General features: G+C 35.7%; 1 protein-coding gene across 1 annotated transcript in view; it reads right to left on the bottom strand.

Moving 5' to 3' along the window:
- ABCA13 (ATP binding cassette subfamily A member 13) overlaps window positions 1–16443 on the bottom strand; it is a 175497-nt gene that overhangs the window by 127625 nt on the left and 31429 nt on the right. The window contains exons 12-19 of the mRNA XM_048321455.1: window positions 15999–16105; window positions 14088–14206; window positions 12645–12817; window positions 11365–11441; window positions 11017–11138; window positions 8277–8471; window positions 6264–6428; window positions 576–753 (exon numbers count right to left, since the gene is read on the bottom strand). Of these exons, the coding sequence (XP_048177412.1) occupies window positions 576–753; window positions 6264–6428; window positions 8277–8471; window positions 11017–11138; window positions 11365–11441; window positions 12645–12817; window positions 14088–14206; window positions 15999–16105 (1136 nt within the window). The remainder of the gene's footprint in view (window positions 1–575; window positions 754–6263; window positions 6429–8276; window positions 8472–11016; window positions 11139–11364; window positions 11442–12644; window positions 12818–14087; window positions 14207–15998; window positions 16106–16443) is intronic.

The following is a 16443-nucleotide window of genomic DNA, read 5'->3' as shown; positions in this document are numbered from 1 at the left end:
CACTGTAGTCTTCTCTTGCACAGGGCCACCTGAGGCACTAACAAGGTCATTAACAATACTAAAATTAATCAGGGTAAGTCAAATGTGTATTGAGGAAAGGGACCAAAGGTGAAACTACATGAGTGCTAAGGGATTTTTCTGAGCACTTGACAAAGAGAATAGGAATATCAACCATTAAAAAACTCGTTCTATCCAGAAGGTTTGCGTATTTTACTGCTCAATAATTGCCACAGCTTTGTGTTTACAGAAGAAGGGAAAGCAGCAATATATTCTCAATCTGGTATCTCAAAGATATGTTTTTAATACCAAGTGCTGTAAAACTGTTAATAAAAATGTCTCAAAGAAAGGAATACTCTTAATTATTTGCAAAGATAGAAAAAAACCAGAATCACTTCTGTCTCACCCACAATTATCTCATAGCCACTAAATTTTTATTGATCAGCATCTTGTGCTGAAGTTAACTGAGTCAGTATCAACTGAGACATCAATGGGTATATAAACATTTCCATTTAAGTGGGAAAAACGTCTCTTAACTCTGAATGCATACTGCAACTTGTGATTGATGTTTTTCTTACTTGAGTTTTCAGGAATGCCATATTTTGCCATATTGTCCTCCAAAAGTCCCATGATTCTGGGCATGTCTATGAAAAGGTTTGCATTGCTGAAAAATGAAGATTCTTCTTTACACACTGCCTTGATTACAGACTCCAGGGATCCAACAGCTGAACTTCTGAACTGCCCACCTTGTAAAAGCTAGAACAAATGGACAAAAATACAGATGAATCGAAGTTGCTTTAAGTAGCTTCAAGGAGTAGCCCTGGTGTTCTGTCAATATTGACATCTAAGGAGATTGACAAAATTAGGCTGTTGAAACAGCCCATAAGGATGAGGGCCTGGTGTGCTCATTTCTGTTCTTCTGATCACCATTATTACAGGGAAAGGTAACGTAGTATTAATTGTCAGGATACTCAATGAAAGGCAGTAGCACAATGTACTACACTAAAACTTGAAAAATACTGTGTAGCAGTTAGGCAGAAAAGGAATGAAAACATCAAGACAACTGGACTGCAGATACCCTGATTCCAGTTTTCACAAAATGTGCTCTTCTGTTAGATTATTCCTGTGTCACAAAGGCAGAAGAAATAACGAAAACAGTTTAGTTATGAATGTTTGCAGTGAAGACAGTTGCTAATAAGAAAAAAAATTATTCAGATGCACATGCCCTAAAAGCCTATTTTTCAAGTACGTCTTTTAACTTGTTAGATGAGCTTGCAGTTTTTGCACGTCTTGAGTCATACGAGCATTTATTATTGCCATTTGTTCATGACTAGCATACTTCTAATGAGGAGAGAGAGCAATCTGCCTGCTTTTATGGCTTAAGCACCATCATTCACCACATTCAAAAAGAAAGAAGAACAACAATAGTCTCATCCTCTGTGCAGCTCCCCTTTTCAGATAATGTGCTCAGTTGTAAGTGATATCTCACAGAAGGCTGTACAGGTGCACAGCTCTAAGAGGACACAACTGCAAGGCATCGTGCTGCTGTGGGACAACTGAAGAGTGCACTGGCTTGCCTGATACTCATTACTATTGCAGATGCTTGTCAAGAAATGCATAACTAGACTATCAGACATCATTTGAAGACTCCACAACTGGCAAATAGAAAAAACACTGTGATATGTCAAACACAAACATTCGGCACTGAAAAAAATTAGCATTTTATTGTCGGAATTTTTTTAAAGAGAAGAGTCAATTTTCAAAGTAGTACAGCACTTTACATAAAGACATAATCACAGACAGTTTAGAAATTGCGCTGTTAGAAACAGTTTATCCTGATCAATGCATTTACTGAAGTGCCAGGTGCTTCTTTAGCAATCCTGGAGGAATATTAGAAAGTGTCGTTTAAACCTCAGTGTTAGCTGCTCCCAAAATCTTACTTTTAGCTTACATTTTCAGCACAGAGCATAGTAAATAAATAATACCCATATTTCATAATACAATCATCCACAGCCCTTGAATGAATCTGCTGGCATGGACTTCACTGGAGAAATAAACTTTATTTATGCACAATGCTGTATAAAATTGGTTATGAATCTTTATTAGTGACTATTTTCACTAGAGGGATAAATGAGGCTTATTTCAGTCAAAGAGCACAAACTTGCTAATTAATTCCAGTTCAAATTAAAATAATTTGAAATTCAAATAATGAATATTTATGCAGTAAACTGCCACTAACAGGCTGGATCTACTTACTGTATTTCAATTAAATATCCACTGACTCGAAAAGATATGTTTCTTAAAATTTGGCTTTGATAAAGTATGAGAAATATATAACAAAAAAAAGTTATCTTTGATCGAGTTGTTCTAGTTTAAACTATGTAAAGTAGGGCTGTAATCAAGACTGATGAATCCAACCAACCAACCTCCTACAAACAAAGTAATCAGTCAAGCAAGCCACTGTAGCAAATTCATGGAAGAGGAAGGATGGTATGGAAGATTAAAAGGTTATCTGGAACTGGATTTTCAAATGAAGGCAAAAAGCTCATAGCATAGGAGCTTCTGACCTAACTGAACAGCTGTATGCCTAAAAAAATATTATGGATAAAAATAAATTCACATGGAATAGAAGTACCAGCTACCTAAAAAAAGAAACTTAAAAGTCATACTGGGCTACAGCTTGCACATAAAACTAAAATACATTCAGAATCATTACATTAGAGAGAAAGAAAGAGAAAAAATAATGCAATTTTCCTGGAAAACTACAAGGAGGTTAAAGATATTTCAAAATTTAATGCAACCAGAAGGCTAAAGGAAACAAATTCAGAGAAATAGATATTCCTAAGTCTGGGAAAAAATGTAAACAGGTCAAAGTCTTTTTTGTCCTGAAATTGACAGAATCAGGGGGATAGCAGCAAAACTGCTGATTTGATTGAACAGTTTTTCAGAAGCCTATCAAATTTAGATGGCACCATCTGAAAAAAGTCATATATATTCAGGAAGGAGTAGTATAATGATCCAGGAAATAATGGATATCTGATTCTGATGTTTATTAGGGCAAGGTATACTGTAAATTTTAAAATGGAGAACATTAAAGACAAAAAATATTTGAGAAGTAGAATTTAATGCATTCTCAAATTATCATTCCTGACCAACAAAACATATTTACATGGGAGAACAATTCCTTTCTTCCCAAAAAAGATACATGCTGTCTCAAATTCAGGTGAACTCTAACAACCAATTAATGTTCTTGCTCTAGAAAATATTAATCAGCATTGATCCCATTGCTGATTAGTAGTGGCAGATAAAAAATGGCATTAAGAAAATGTTGCAGGGAGCCTGTTAACAGGAAAGAAAGCACTGGACTACAGAGAAGTCATTAGTGTTATTCCTGTGAGCCCTGAAAGAAGCAAATTGCCTAAATTTGCCTATCATTTAATACCAGAAGGCATTGCAGGAGAAAAGAAGATCAGAATGCAATATGGCAAGAAACCAATTACCTAATTCAAATCAAATTGAATAGAAAGATAACCAGTGCAGAATGTTATTTATCAACTGAAATCAAGAGATGTTGCTATAAAATGGAGGTCACCTGAGTATATCACTCATCCTTGATCATGTAAGAGACAAAAATGTGTGCAGTTTATGATAAAGCTGAATGCAAGTTTAGGAAAGTCATTTTAGTAGGTATAGACAAGAATGAGCAGGTTACAAGAGTCATCAGTCATAATTCCCCTCAAAGACTGTACACATTTCTTCTTCCAAACCCAGCATGCAAAAACGATGCTAGGCTGTCTTAGGCAACTGAGAGCCTGTTATAAAATAAAAAAAATAAAGCAAAAAACAAATACTAAAATAAGTCTATTCAACCTATCAAAACAGAGGACTGTGATTGGTCTTCTGCAAACATATGGGCAGCGCAGAGAAGTTAAAAATGTTACAGAACATTTTTGATACAAGAATAAATATAGTAGCCACAAATAAACCTAAGTCAGAATTTTATACATCTATAACCCAGACTGTTCTGCAGTGATAGGTTCAACAGAGAATTTGTTCAAGTTAGTGGAAGGATTACAGAGTGAGGCCACCACTCACAATTAACAGCATTCAGCAACTCAGGGAGTCCCCTGCAGCTTATCTATTGATGAGTGACAAGCATCCAAAAAATTAGGTATGAAAACATAAGCAAATAATTTCAAACAGCAAAAACAAGTAAAAGTCATTACTGAAATCAGCAGTGTTTTTCCTCAGGGAGTTACCCATTCACTCCGTGTTTTCAACAGTAGAATGTGGCTCCATATTCCAATTACTGCTGATGGATAGATATTGAGTTTTTACATCATCTTTTATTACAACATGTATAGCTTTTCAATTCAACTTCACATTTTACAGATATATTAAAATTATTTCTTTCCTTTCACTTTTCCTTTTAGACAGAAATCCCTGTACATAGCTGACAATTACTTTATTTCTTCTTTCATTATAGAAGTAATTATTTTTTTAGTCAACTTCAAAATTGACAATATGTCTTTCTGATGAAGGTCCACATATTTTTACCTTAAAAACATTTACATTCTTTATCTGAAAATCTTTCTATGTGTTTGAACTACTTTGCTCTTAGTTATCATGAAAACAAAAATCCAGAAGGATGGACTCCTTTGGAAGCAGAAGAAAACATTTAAGGACAGAGGTGTATAAGCAATATCTGCACTTCAGTGGAGCACTTATTCAATAGCACAAGTTTGGCCACCATAGAAAAGAAGCAAAAAATAATCAGTAACTAAAATTATTATTGGAAAGTATAAAAAAATCGAGTTAAACATGAAAAAAAAAGGACACACTTTTACTAGTCTTCGAAATTTAAAAAAGTTACAGAGACAGAAGAGCCCTTGAAATCAAAAATGTAATTTATTAACAAAAGAAATAGGCACTGATTATTTTAATCCTCTACAAATTATTAGGTGATCAAAAAACCCCAGCAAATTCACAAGAAAAAGGGATTTAGCGAAACATTAGAAAATGAAGATTGTGTCAAAAAAAGGTTAGAACTCAAAAGAACAAAAGTGCCAAGGTTAAATCTATGGTGTATTACAGGATAATAGGAGTGGCCATCGAGCAAAGCTTAAAACTGTGAGCAGATGGCCCTCTGCTGTTCCATTTGTTCCTTTGCAAACTTTTTTTAACAGCACCTTTTGAGAGGTTCTTCTATCAAATAAGGAACTTTGGGAGTTCAGTCCGAAAAGAATATTTCATTTGCTGGAAGGAAAGTTTAAGGAAAGCAGGAAAGATGCAAGTACCTGATGAAAGGCACCGTTCATTGCAGCAGCCACCCCAAAAAGAGAGGCTCAAAACCAAAACTGATAGATGCACCAGAACAGCATTTTTCAACATGTCTCTATCACACAGATTAGAAGATCTTCAAAAAGATATCACTAAGGCAAATAGTGCTTAAGGCAGTTTTTACTCTGTACTCTAGCAATAAACCAGATTGCACCGTTTACCACTGTGGGATCTTTAAAGGTTTGCAATTTTAAACCAGATTCAATCCTCAAGTTTCCACAAAGGACAGCAAACCCAGAAGGTAATGCCGTGGGGGTCAGCAGGTCTTCCTATGGAATCAGAACCTGCTTAGAAACAGAAATCTTTCTGATGATTCATTTAACACTAGATTCACCACGGTGCTGGCTGTGTAGGTGTGCATACACCTGCCCTTCAAGGCAGGGACAAAAGAGATACCCTCACTCACACCTCATGCCACTTTTTTTCTTTTTTTTTGAATGTCTGCCAAGCAGAACTATCGCACAAACCCTTTAGGTGACACAAACAGAAACACGTGGTAGATACAAGAACTGCATATTCTGTCTTGAAATCATATCCTTTAAAAAAAGCTAAGCTATTTCTTGTAAACAAAATAATAGTCTGCTCATAAAAAAACCCCATGCAAACGCTGTTAGCAGAAAAGACCTGGCTAGCTATCTCCAAGTCACAGATAATAGACCATAATGTTAGTCAGTTGACAAACACTGAAGTAACTTAGACTATGATCTCATAAGTTAACAAAAAACCCCCGACATATCAATAGTCTCAGAATTACCAGACTGCTCGAAAGAGACCAAATGAATCTTGTTAGGGTTTATGGATTCTTCTCTAAGTTCCCAACTTTCTAGGAAATCACTTCTATTAGTGTGCCTCCTTACTAAGCACATATCCCTACCAAATCACCTCAGAATGGGAATTAATTTTGCATATTGACATCCTACCCATACCTGCTGCAATGTGGAGATGTCGAGCATACCAATATTTTGAATTCCTTGGAGGAGCACTGGAAGTTTTTCCATGACATGGTGGACTTTATTGAGAAGTGAACTGATACTAGAAACCACATCCAGTAGCATATTTAATACATTGCCTATCTCAGCTGGTATCTGGACCTTGGAAAAGAAGGGAAAAAATCACCACAGTAAATTCCAGTTAGAAACAAATGCTAACCTTTCAATGAAACATTCAAAATTATTCATCTTTATTCTAAAACTGATTATATAATGTTCCTACAAACCATGTTAAACAAAACTCCTTTTGATATAACTCCCCAGTTGCTCTCAGATTAAGCTGAAGAGAAGCTCTCTATAATGTAATGTTAGAACTGGCTTATGACAAATCATGAATTAATATGCAGAGGACATGTTTACACTTGCCAAGCTGAAGAGAGCTCTCCAACCCAAGATGCTAATAGGATCTGCAACATTCTATCCCCTTAGAATTAACTGTAAATGGAAACTTTTCCTTCACCAGTTTAAGGATGTTCAATGCAACAATTTCATATTTTTAAAATAATTTATAAGTTAAATTAAATCTAGAAAGCACTTTTATTGCTTAATATGACTCCTAAAGTAACTAACTTTCCTGACACACTCTTCCTGCCTTTGAATTTTTCATACCCAAAATAACTGTGTGCATTTTATTACCTACTTGACCTAAGTTCAATTGGCTGTTTGCTATTTCCACCATGCAAATTCATCATTATGGATTTTCTCTCAGTTCCCTTTGCTTTTGTGGATTAGTTAGATGAAACAATAATATAAACTGATTCATTGTTACCTGCCTATGCAAAATAATAAAACCACTACAATCTCACTATATAGTTTCAGTTCTTCCTCTGATTATCTTTACTTTATCTACCTCTGTCTTCGTACTATAATGTCTGTGCTTGATTTTCTTCTCAGCCTTCATCTGCTTTTACTTATTATTACTTTATTATTTTTTATAATAGTAAAAAAAAAAAAAATTAAGATTTGAAAATCACCTATAAAAAAAAATCTTATTTGGCTAAAAAGTAGCAGAATTTCCATTATCATTTAGGATGAGCTGACAACATTTTTTATTCTTTGCTAAGACTTGATTAGGTTTCTGTAGAGTTCAGCAGAAACACACATCAGAGCAAGAACTGGTTTATTTTCTTCTATTTTTTTTCCTTCTAGGTTTGCAAATAATTCAGGAAGTAAAAATCTTTTCTTTTCCCTCTGGTATCTTTACCTATTCTGGGAAATTGTCTTCTTTTAAGATTCTATGTCTAACCTGCTTAACTGAGCATGCAGCATCCAGAATAGAACCAGACATCTACGGCTTTAGAAAAAATTATTCTTCCTCACAATGTTATAACTATATATCAGATATTCATGCTTACATTTATCTTCTGTCAATCAATTACCCCCAAAAGAACTGAAATGTCTTCTAACTATCCCATTCAGTAATTCTGTCCTTAGAGATAAAACCATTATCTCGCTGAATACTCATACTAGATCCCAGATTATCTACAATTGTACAGTTAATACAGTTGTGCTACAGACTTTTGCATCCACAGTGCAAATTCTTCCTGGAAAATAGCTTTGTCATTCTTGTGATGTGAGCTCCTATACTGGTTTTAGTTCAAATGTTGTCAGATCAGTCTTCCACTCCTACAAATAATGAAGTGACTAATTGCATGAACGTCAAACTCTGCTAAAGAATAATTTTATTATGTCTTCGACTTCCTGTGTTCTCTGTAAAGCTTTCATAATTAACTCCTCAGTGATAATTTTCATGGGGAAGCAAGAAATTGAATGCAGTAGCATCTATCAGCCCCATTCTTCAACTGTTGTATTCTGGGGAACTAAATAAAGACAAAAAATGCCATATGTCCACTGTTTGCTTTCATGGAGAAAGAATACATGAAGAAATAGTAGAACTATTAATCTATCTCTCTGTATGTTTAATATTACCTTCAAAAGAAAGCATCCTACCTTGTAAATGATGTGACGTACATTCAAATTTTGTATAATCAATACAAACGTGGTATACAAGTCCAGTGCTGGTAAAGAACATAATTCTTCCGCTACCAGGGAACTTCTACTGTTTTCAGGCAGCTTTAGCAGCAGGCTAAGTACTTCTTCATCACATCTTCCAGTTAAAGCTACCACAAAGGCACTGTAAAGGACCTATCACAATATATAAGTATTAAATTTTTTTTCTCCCTGAAATGCATCACCTTTTTTTATAGTCAATAAAGTGAAAATTGTGTCACAGTAACATGACAATTTGCAGGCACAGACAGACCTGAAATAAGAAACCGTACAGCTTTATATCAGATTGGTGTGTTCTTACTTTAGACTCCATGTGCATATAAAAAGATGAAGTGTATTTCTTACAAGGATTTGCTTTCATTTTTCACAGATCAATCATTCATTCTTGAGCATTCATACCATAAGCAGGCATATTTACAATGCTGAATACATTCCTTCTATCAGATATGCACCTCTGCTGCAGAAACACCTGAAGATCAAAATCTAGGGATATGAATCACTAAAATCAAACAACGTGGTCCTTCCTTCTTTCAAAGAACACACCAATTTAACACTTGGGGATGCCTATTTGGCACAATGTCCATTCTGAGCCAGCTCACATTTCTCAGTTAAACACTGCTTTAAAGTGTTATTTAATAGCAGATGAAGGCACAAATGCCTAAACAGACCGTGGGTGAGACTATAATAAAAACATCTTGGATAATGGCAAGTGCTCAAAGTCCAGGTATCTCAGGAGTTCTTAGCTACCCATTCTCAACAAGTCCAGAAAATTACAAGTTTTTGTAGGAGACTGTAGGAGCCAAAATACAGGGCTCCATTGTACTGCTTAGGACAGGACCTGTCTCTACTGCCTCCACTGAATGCATCGCTTGCTGGTTAAGAGTACCCAGTCAGGGAGAGGATCTGCAAGATAGTCAGGATATGCAATTGAACTCCTTAATTTCTCTGAGCATTTTATTTTCCAATTTCATAACTTGACTTTTTGATTTTTATTCTGGAACAGAATTTTGCCTTTTTGATGCTAAAAGATTTCCTATGTTTTTAAATATTCTTTTTTTTTTCTGTGCATTCAAGGAACAGAATATGAACATAATTCTGTGAGCAGAGCACGATGATACTGATTTGGACTTCTTTCTGGGGAGGAAATTTGACTGAGACACAATTTGAAATTTAATTCCTTGTGCCTCGCATGAATATCACCATTTCAGTGCAGTTTTAAACCATTCTGTGTTTTACCGCCTAAGTTCCTCTGAACTTTCCTTGCAGCTTTCTGAGTACCAGAGCTAACCCAAACTCCTACATTCAGTAAATAAATGCTTATAGTCTTCCAGTTACAGGTTTTAAGCCATTTCAAATCACTTCACCACATGGAAATGAGCATGGACAGCACATAACATCAAGCCAGAAATTATAAGTACAGTAAGCACAAAAAATTCCCAGGCTTACTCTTACCATTCCAGAGACAAGCACAGTAGTAGTATATAATCACAGAAATATAGGGCTACAATGGGCCTATAGCTACCATTAAGGTTATTAGAAAGTGGCTGTATAGACAATAAACATAATAGGAATGCCTAAAATATAGCTCTAAAAAGTACTTGTGCAGCTTTCCTAATCAGTAAGAGACATAGGCTTTCTAATGCTCTAGTTGGACTGGGGGACAATTAAAGCACCAAGCAAACAAACAATTCTGTATAGTTATTCAAATGTGAGACGTGTGTATATATCTAAGCTCTACATATGGCTGGCAAAAAGTAAGGATGGAAAGTAATTTTACAATTCAGCCAATTAGCATTGTTATTCCAAAGCATCAAAGGTGCACTGAATCCCATTTAACTGAATTGCTTTCAGATTACTTCTCTCATTACCATTTAGTAGTATCACAATAACAAGCTAACAATAAAGGCAGTCACACTGCCGCAGAAGCAGAAGAACAAATCATCTATAAGTAGTTATGATGGTCTGAACCGACTTTTTAATGCTGCACTTTTCACAGAGATCTTGCGATGGTTTCTGCAAGTGGAGCATCACTGACACCCAGTGGCTGCTTGACTGAGCTGATCGGTTTGCGCCAAATGTACCCTCAGCTCTTAACAGTCGTACTGACACTCGCCACAGAGACAACCTGTCAGTCACGTGGCATTTCTCATGATTTTGACTGATCACTGGGATCACAGAAACAGCAATGGTAACACACAGCCTTTCACGCAGAAATCTTAAAATACTCAAGAGTAAACAACTCAAAGTGAAAGTAAAGCAAGACAGTGGTAAGATAATGTAAGAAGAGTGAGGAACACACACAGGAATTTTTTAAAAATTGCGTAAGAAAACTCTATACTGCAAGGACCAGAGGTTGTAATGTACAAAATGATATCTCCAGAAACCCCCATCTTTTCTACAATACCAAGACAGAGAAGCTCCAATTCTGTGACAGCGCAAGAGGGTAAAACTTTGCTGAAAGTAATGAAGCAGTGCCACTTAGACCAGAGGAATAGTGCTATAAATTGATCTCTTAATGCATCACATTATTATTTTAAAGTCCTAAAACTCACAAAGTATATCACATGGAAGTGATAAGTGAAAATATAAGATTCCACACAAGCAACATGGCTTGTTTTGCTTCAGCTGGCACATCATGCTATAGGTTGATCCATTAATCTGACACTTTTTGATCTTTTACCTCTGAATGAGAGACACTGGCTTCCAAGAGGGTATTGACAGTTTCTTCAGAAATATTGACAGAAGAACCAATGTCCAGCCTCAACTGAGTAATATTCTGCACAAAATCTTTGACTTTCACATCTGGAAGAGAAGGAAAATAGTACTAACAGCTTTGCTAACCAATTTGCTTAATTAAATTTCCTACAGATTGTATCCTTTTCGTTCAATTCACTGTGAGTGACAATACTGCCTTGTCAATAGTCTCCATAAACAGTGTCCCTTTTAATTTAAAAGGACAAAGAAGCAATTATTGTTCTACAAAATTACACAACAGGGACTAATAAAAGTGAAGAAAAGTGGAACCCACCATTCACGAGATTAAAATTGCTGAGGAAAGCTGCCGCTGGATTTTCCGGCAATTGTAGCTCCAAATTTTCAGTCACCCTGGAATGATAGCCTTAGTTTCACAAGTTATCAGAACTAGGCCATTGGCAATTCGATGTATAAAGACTAACACAAATAGGAAAACAGACACTAAATGTGACAATAGGGTCCCATCACGCTCTGTGTGCACACACTGAGCATGCAGCCAGCACCTCTAAAGACCTTCTCTTGCTGTATTTATATGGTGCAGTGGTCATCATACTTCATGCCTAAATGAGACTGCATATGTAGAGATACACATGTATATCTCTCTCTATATATATATATGTAGAGATACAGAGAGTCCCACAATGGCTAAGGGCTCTAGCAAACAGTAGCTTATGAAGAAAGACAGGTCTAGCAATATCTCACTTCCATGTTTCTTACTGAACACACATTTTTAAAATCTAGGGATACAAATCACTGCGGTTCAGGATGAAAAAAGTCTATCTAATTATAATTTAAGTAATAAAGAGTATGCACACATCAGATATGATTTTCTCTTTGAAACTGGACATGAGCTCATGGTCCTTAGGAGCAGCATCTAGGCTCAAGTTCTTCTGTATTATTACTGCAATTCACAGACAGCATTCAAGCCCATTATGAAAACAATCCAACAGATGAACTAGTATAGCAACAATTATAACAATGTCTACTTCTAGCTGACTGCAAGTTTGAAATACTCTGTAGTAGCAGCTTTACTTAAAATCTAATGGTTTTCCTCCAGCAAATAGCAACTATCAGAAATCATCTGGAGTTCAATTCCTTCCGTTTACAAACACCATACTGTGTTTCTGACTCTTTGAACTGCTGAACTGATCTGAATGCTTACTATTTTGCAAAAAGACGTTCAGCTATTGAGAGGACAAGCCATATCAAAAGAAATATTAAAAAAAAATTAAATATCAAAACTTTGACCTAACTGAAGTCACAGGAAATTGAAAATTTTCTTAATTGTGATACAAAGCATTCGGCTGGTAGAGCAGCAAGATCTGCTGCAAGTGCTCAGCAAAAAATGTAAGGGCTTTTAGAAATATTCAGAATTTTTCTAAAGTACTTAACTAATTTGTACATTTTATCCACTCAGTTTTCAGTTAAATGAACAAAGCTTAAAAAGACAGTATTTCTCCTGTAATTACTTAATTTAGAACACAGACATATGTACAGAATAACATCACTAATGATGAAGAACCATTTGGAGTACCAAAACGTAAAAGGCTTTACATTTGCAGTCGTCTCTGGATGTTTCCCAACATTAGCTGGCATTCACAGCTGTCACTGCTGGTATTCTGCAGGGCTCCCACAAAGCTCTCCAAAGTATTGGAAAGCTTTTGGTTTATATGTGCCATACTCTCACAGTCCCCCTTGTTGAAAACAGGCCAATATCTTCCAACATTCTGCAAAATACAGTGATCCCATGGTTAGTAAATTCATGAGACTGTGCTACACCTTGAAGTAGCAACTCTTGGCAACAAGATGATTCATATTTTCAAATGAGAATACGGGTAAGGTAATACTCTCTTACTCATCATATGATTAATTGAAACTGGATGAAAAGTTTTCAAGAATCAAGGAATTTTCAAATATTTGAGTTTGGGAAACAATCAAATTGGGAATTTGAGCTAGCCTGTCAAGGAGATTCATCCACTAATAGAAATGTCAACGTTTTTAAATTTCTTTTGAAATGAAATTAGTTTTTCTTTTTTATTTTTTATTTTAGGCTGACAAATTTTATCTTTTTCCAAAAAAAATTGTTTTGAACAACATCAGTTTCTATTCAACAAAGCGAAATATCTGGATACTCATATCCAAAGTTTTTCATGCATTATGCTCTGCGTAGTATGCACTTTCATATTTTCTCCTGAATATTTACATTTTTGATTTTATGAGGCTTTTTTAATATTTGCAGAAGTAGGTCATAGAAGTGTGGTGACTACAGAAATGCATTTGGTCTGCAACAGTCTGCTTTGAGATATGAGTGAGGCCACTTGTCATCTGTTTACTTTAACACATTGCTGTTCATATCAGGAAAATGTCCAGGTAGACAAAGCAGCAGAGTTATTTAAAGCGAAGGCAAATTCTATACTAAAAATCATGACTTTAGTATTTTGTCTGTGTGCACAAATGTGTGTCCTATCCAAAGGTCTGCTTCCAACTCGAGGAGTCTCTATATGCCAAATATTACTCTCACCTGCTGGCAATTTCATGTTAAAGGAAAACAGACTGAACCTAGCTGGTAATCACAACTTCCATTTTAGCTGGAATTAGTCTGTCCAATAAGTTTATTTGTATCTAGTTTAATTTCATAAACGTTCCTGTGAAGATTTAAAGTATAAATGTACTATAACTCATTAAATTAACAGTATGACAAAATATAAAGAAATTAAAAATGGGCTGGTGTTTGATATTGACTGACAATCCAATTATTCTAGTTATAGGAATTCTAATAATTCTAAATCATACTAACTTGTAAAGCTCCCCAATATTTTTTTTTTCTGGGTATCTCTGTCAAAATCATCAGAGCCATACCTATATAAACCTCAGTTTTGTACAGCCACTGTGGGGACTTGTCATTCAGGCAGTGGGGAAAAAAAGGAAACTTTCATTAGTATCCAAAGTTTAATGCATGTTGCAAAGTACACTTGTAGGTGAGGGAATCATTCAGACCTGATAATGATCTTGAACCACAGCAATCCCTTCAAAGACTGTGAGAAGCAAGTGACTCGTTAATCCATCTTTACACTTTGTAATGGCACAGAAAATATTGCTAAATACAGTGGGTTCTTCTGTAAGAGAAAATGTCCAGATTTAATCAGATTGAAAAAAACAATTTGGAATCAAATTAAAAGTGAGCCAACTAAAAAGGCAGAGAAAAGTTTTTAAAAGCAAGGAAAGTCTGATGTACTAAGGCACAGAGAAATAGTTCTACCTAAATTTATGTATCATTTCAGATGACAAGAAAGGCTGGTTTGATCCAATTTCAGTTACTCTTCTCCATTACACTTTCCTGATAAATAATAAGAACAACCATTTCTATTTGCTCTTCATGAGCAAGAAGCATAACTTTGAGAAGCTGAGTATATTAACCACATCTACCTTTCCCTTGGGCAGGCTCCCCTGATGCTATTTCCCTGTAGAAACACCAGAGTGTTACCAACCCTCCAGTGAGCAGTAACTTTCAAACTCAAACTACAAGGGGAAGAAAACAGCATTACATAAGCATTTTCCATATCTTGGGATAATGAACCCATATAGGGTGATAGTACTATCCCCCAGTCATCCATGATGCCAGGTCCTACCCAAGCTTGCAGCCTCCATACCCTTGGAAAAAACCTCCTTTCTGCTGTCTGTAGTGGGTTTGTACATGGGATAGTAGTGAAGGAGTTTGACTTGACTGCTGAATTCTCATTCAGTATCAAGGTAATTTTTTCAACCATGTTGTTTTTTTCCTTATGTTTGCTTTTTAAGTCAAGTAGGAAGAATAATAAACATTAAGCACTGCTTCTAAAACAAGCAAACCTTCATCTTGCTCATAGAAGTAATACAATACAATTCATCAAATCAAACCAAATCAAGCAGTTTTCATCTTTTCTCATTAGGTTTCATAATGTTTTCTGTAACAAATGAAACATTATGAAACATTCCCACAACCAGAGTACTGAAACGAGAATGACAAAAACTTAGTTCCCTAATCTCAGTTCTCTCAATAAATAGACTGCTCTTCAGAGGTCAAGGACAGAAGCCAGGCACCTGGCTACACAATTTCAGTAGCACTTATTCTAGTTCAACATTGCTACTGTTTTACTCTTTGGAAATACATCCATCACAGGAGAGTGGAGAAGACAGTCACAATTGGGTTGTAGTCACATCTTACATGCTCTTTGGAAATTAATTTGGTATAAGACACTACAGATCTCATCCCTTGCTCTAGAATGGCAGGTTAATGACTCCTAATTGCTCTTTGCAAACAAATCTGGGCATAGTTGGCTAAAATACGAGGTTGGAAAAGCACTGGCTTTTGTTTTCCAGAGAAAATTTAATATGAAATTATACTCAGGTCAATATAGAGCCTTTCTTAAAGTGCACATCTTGGGATCATATACATAAGGAATAAAACAAAGTAAAACATTAAAATATGAACAATTTTTTGAAGGTGAAGTTTTTCAGCTACAGGAAGCCAATTCACAGTCGCAACACAGCCAGGAGTGGGAGATGTTACTACCTTTAAATACTTGCCCCATTTTTCCTTACTGTCAGCTACACACTGCCCTATGGCAAGTCTGTCTCATTAAAAAAACCCCTGTGACTTGATCCAGCTCACTAGCTGAAGAGGAGCAGCAAGATCTGCTTTCACTGGGATTTTAAATCAACAGGAACACTCCCGAAAGAAACCATCCCTTTTTATGACCTGCATCAGATATTTCCCTGTGCCTTTCTTGATTTAATTTCCAAGCATCAGTATGCTTGTCTTGCTTGGCATCACCCAAGTTACCTTATTTGTACAAAGGTTTGCTTAGAGTAAAACCTTAACAGCACTAACACATATGGTGACTCAAAGTCACTGCTGTGATAACCAACCTGAAAAGATTTTGAGAATATTCAAAATGGTAAATTGCAATTTCTGTAATAGTATGACACTATCAGGGTATAAACGTTCCTGAAGAATCTTGCAGATTTTAAATGCTCTGTAGAAACATCAATAAGAAAGCATTATTTCCATTACAAGGGTACCATAGAAAAATTTCACAAGTGACAATGCACAAATGCAGTCTTCAATGAACCACACAAGGATTTCAATTTTAACAGTTATTACATTTGTTTGAACTATTTCAAAATCAGAATACAGTACTTCCATAGTAAAAAAGTACCCTCAGAGTGCTAGAAAGTACCTTCACAAAATAAGCAAAATCATAATAGCTTCAGAAATACTGAGAGCCCACAGAATATGCTGACTTAATGGCAAAGAGCAGAATACTCCAAATCTCTGATAATCAGCATGGAGGGAAAATAAACCACTTTCCTA

The sequence above is a fragment of the Corvus hawaiiensis genome, chromosome 1, assembly GCF_020740725.1.
Source record: "Corvus hawaiiensis isolate bCorHaw1 chromosome 1, bCorHaw1.pri.cur, whole genome shotgun sequence".
NCBI lineage: Eukaryota > Metazoa > Chordata > Aves > Passeriformes > Corvidae > Corvus > Corvus hawaiiensis.
Note: the sequence above shows the minus strand (reverse complement) of the source record. Positions and strands in the feature narration are given on the sequence as shown.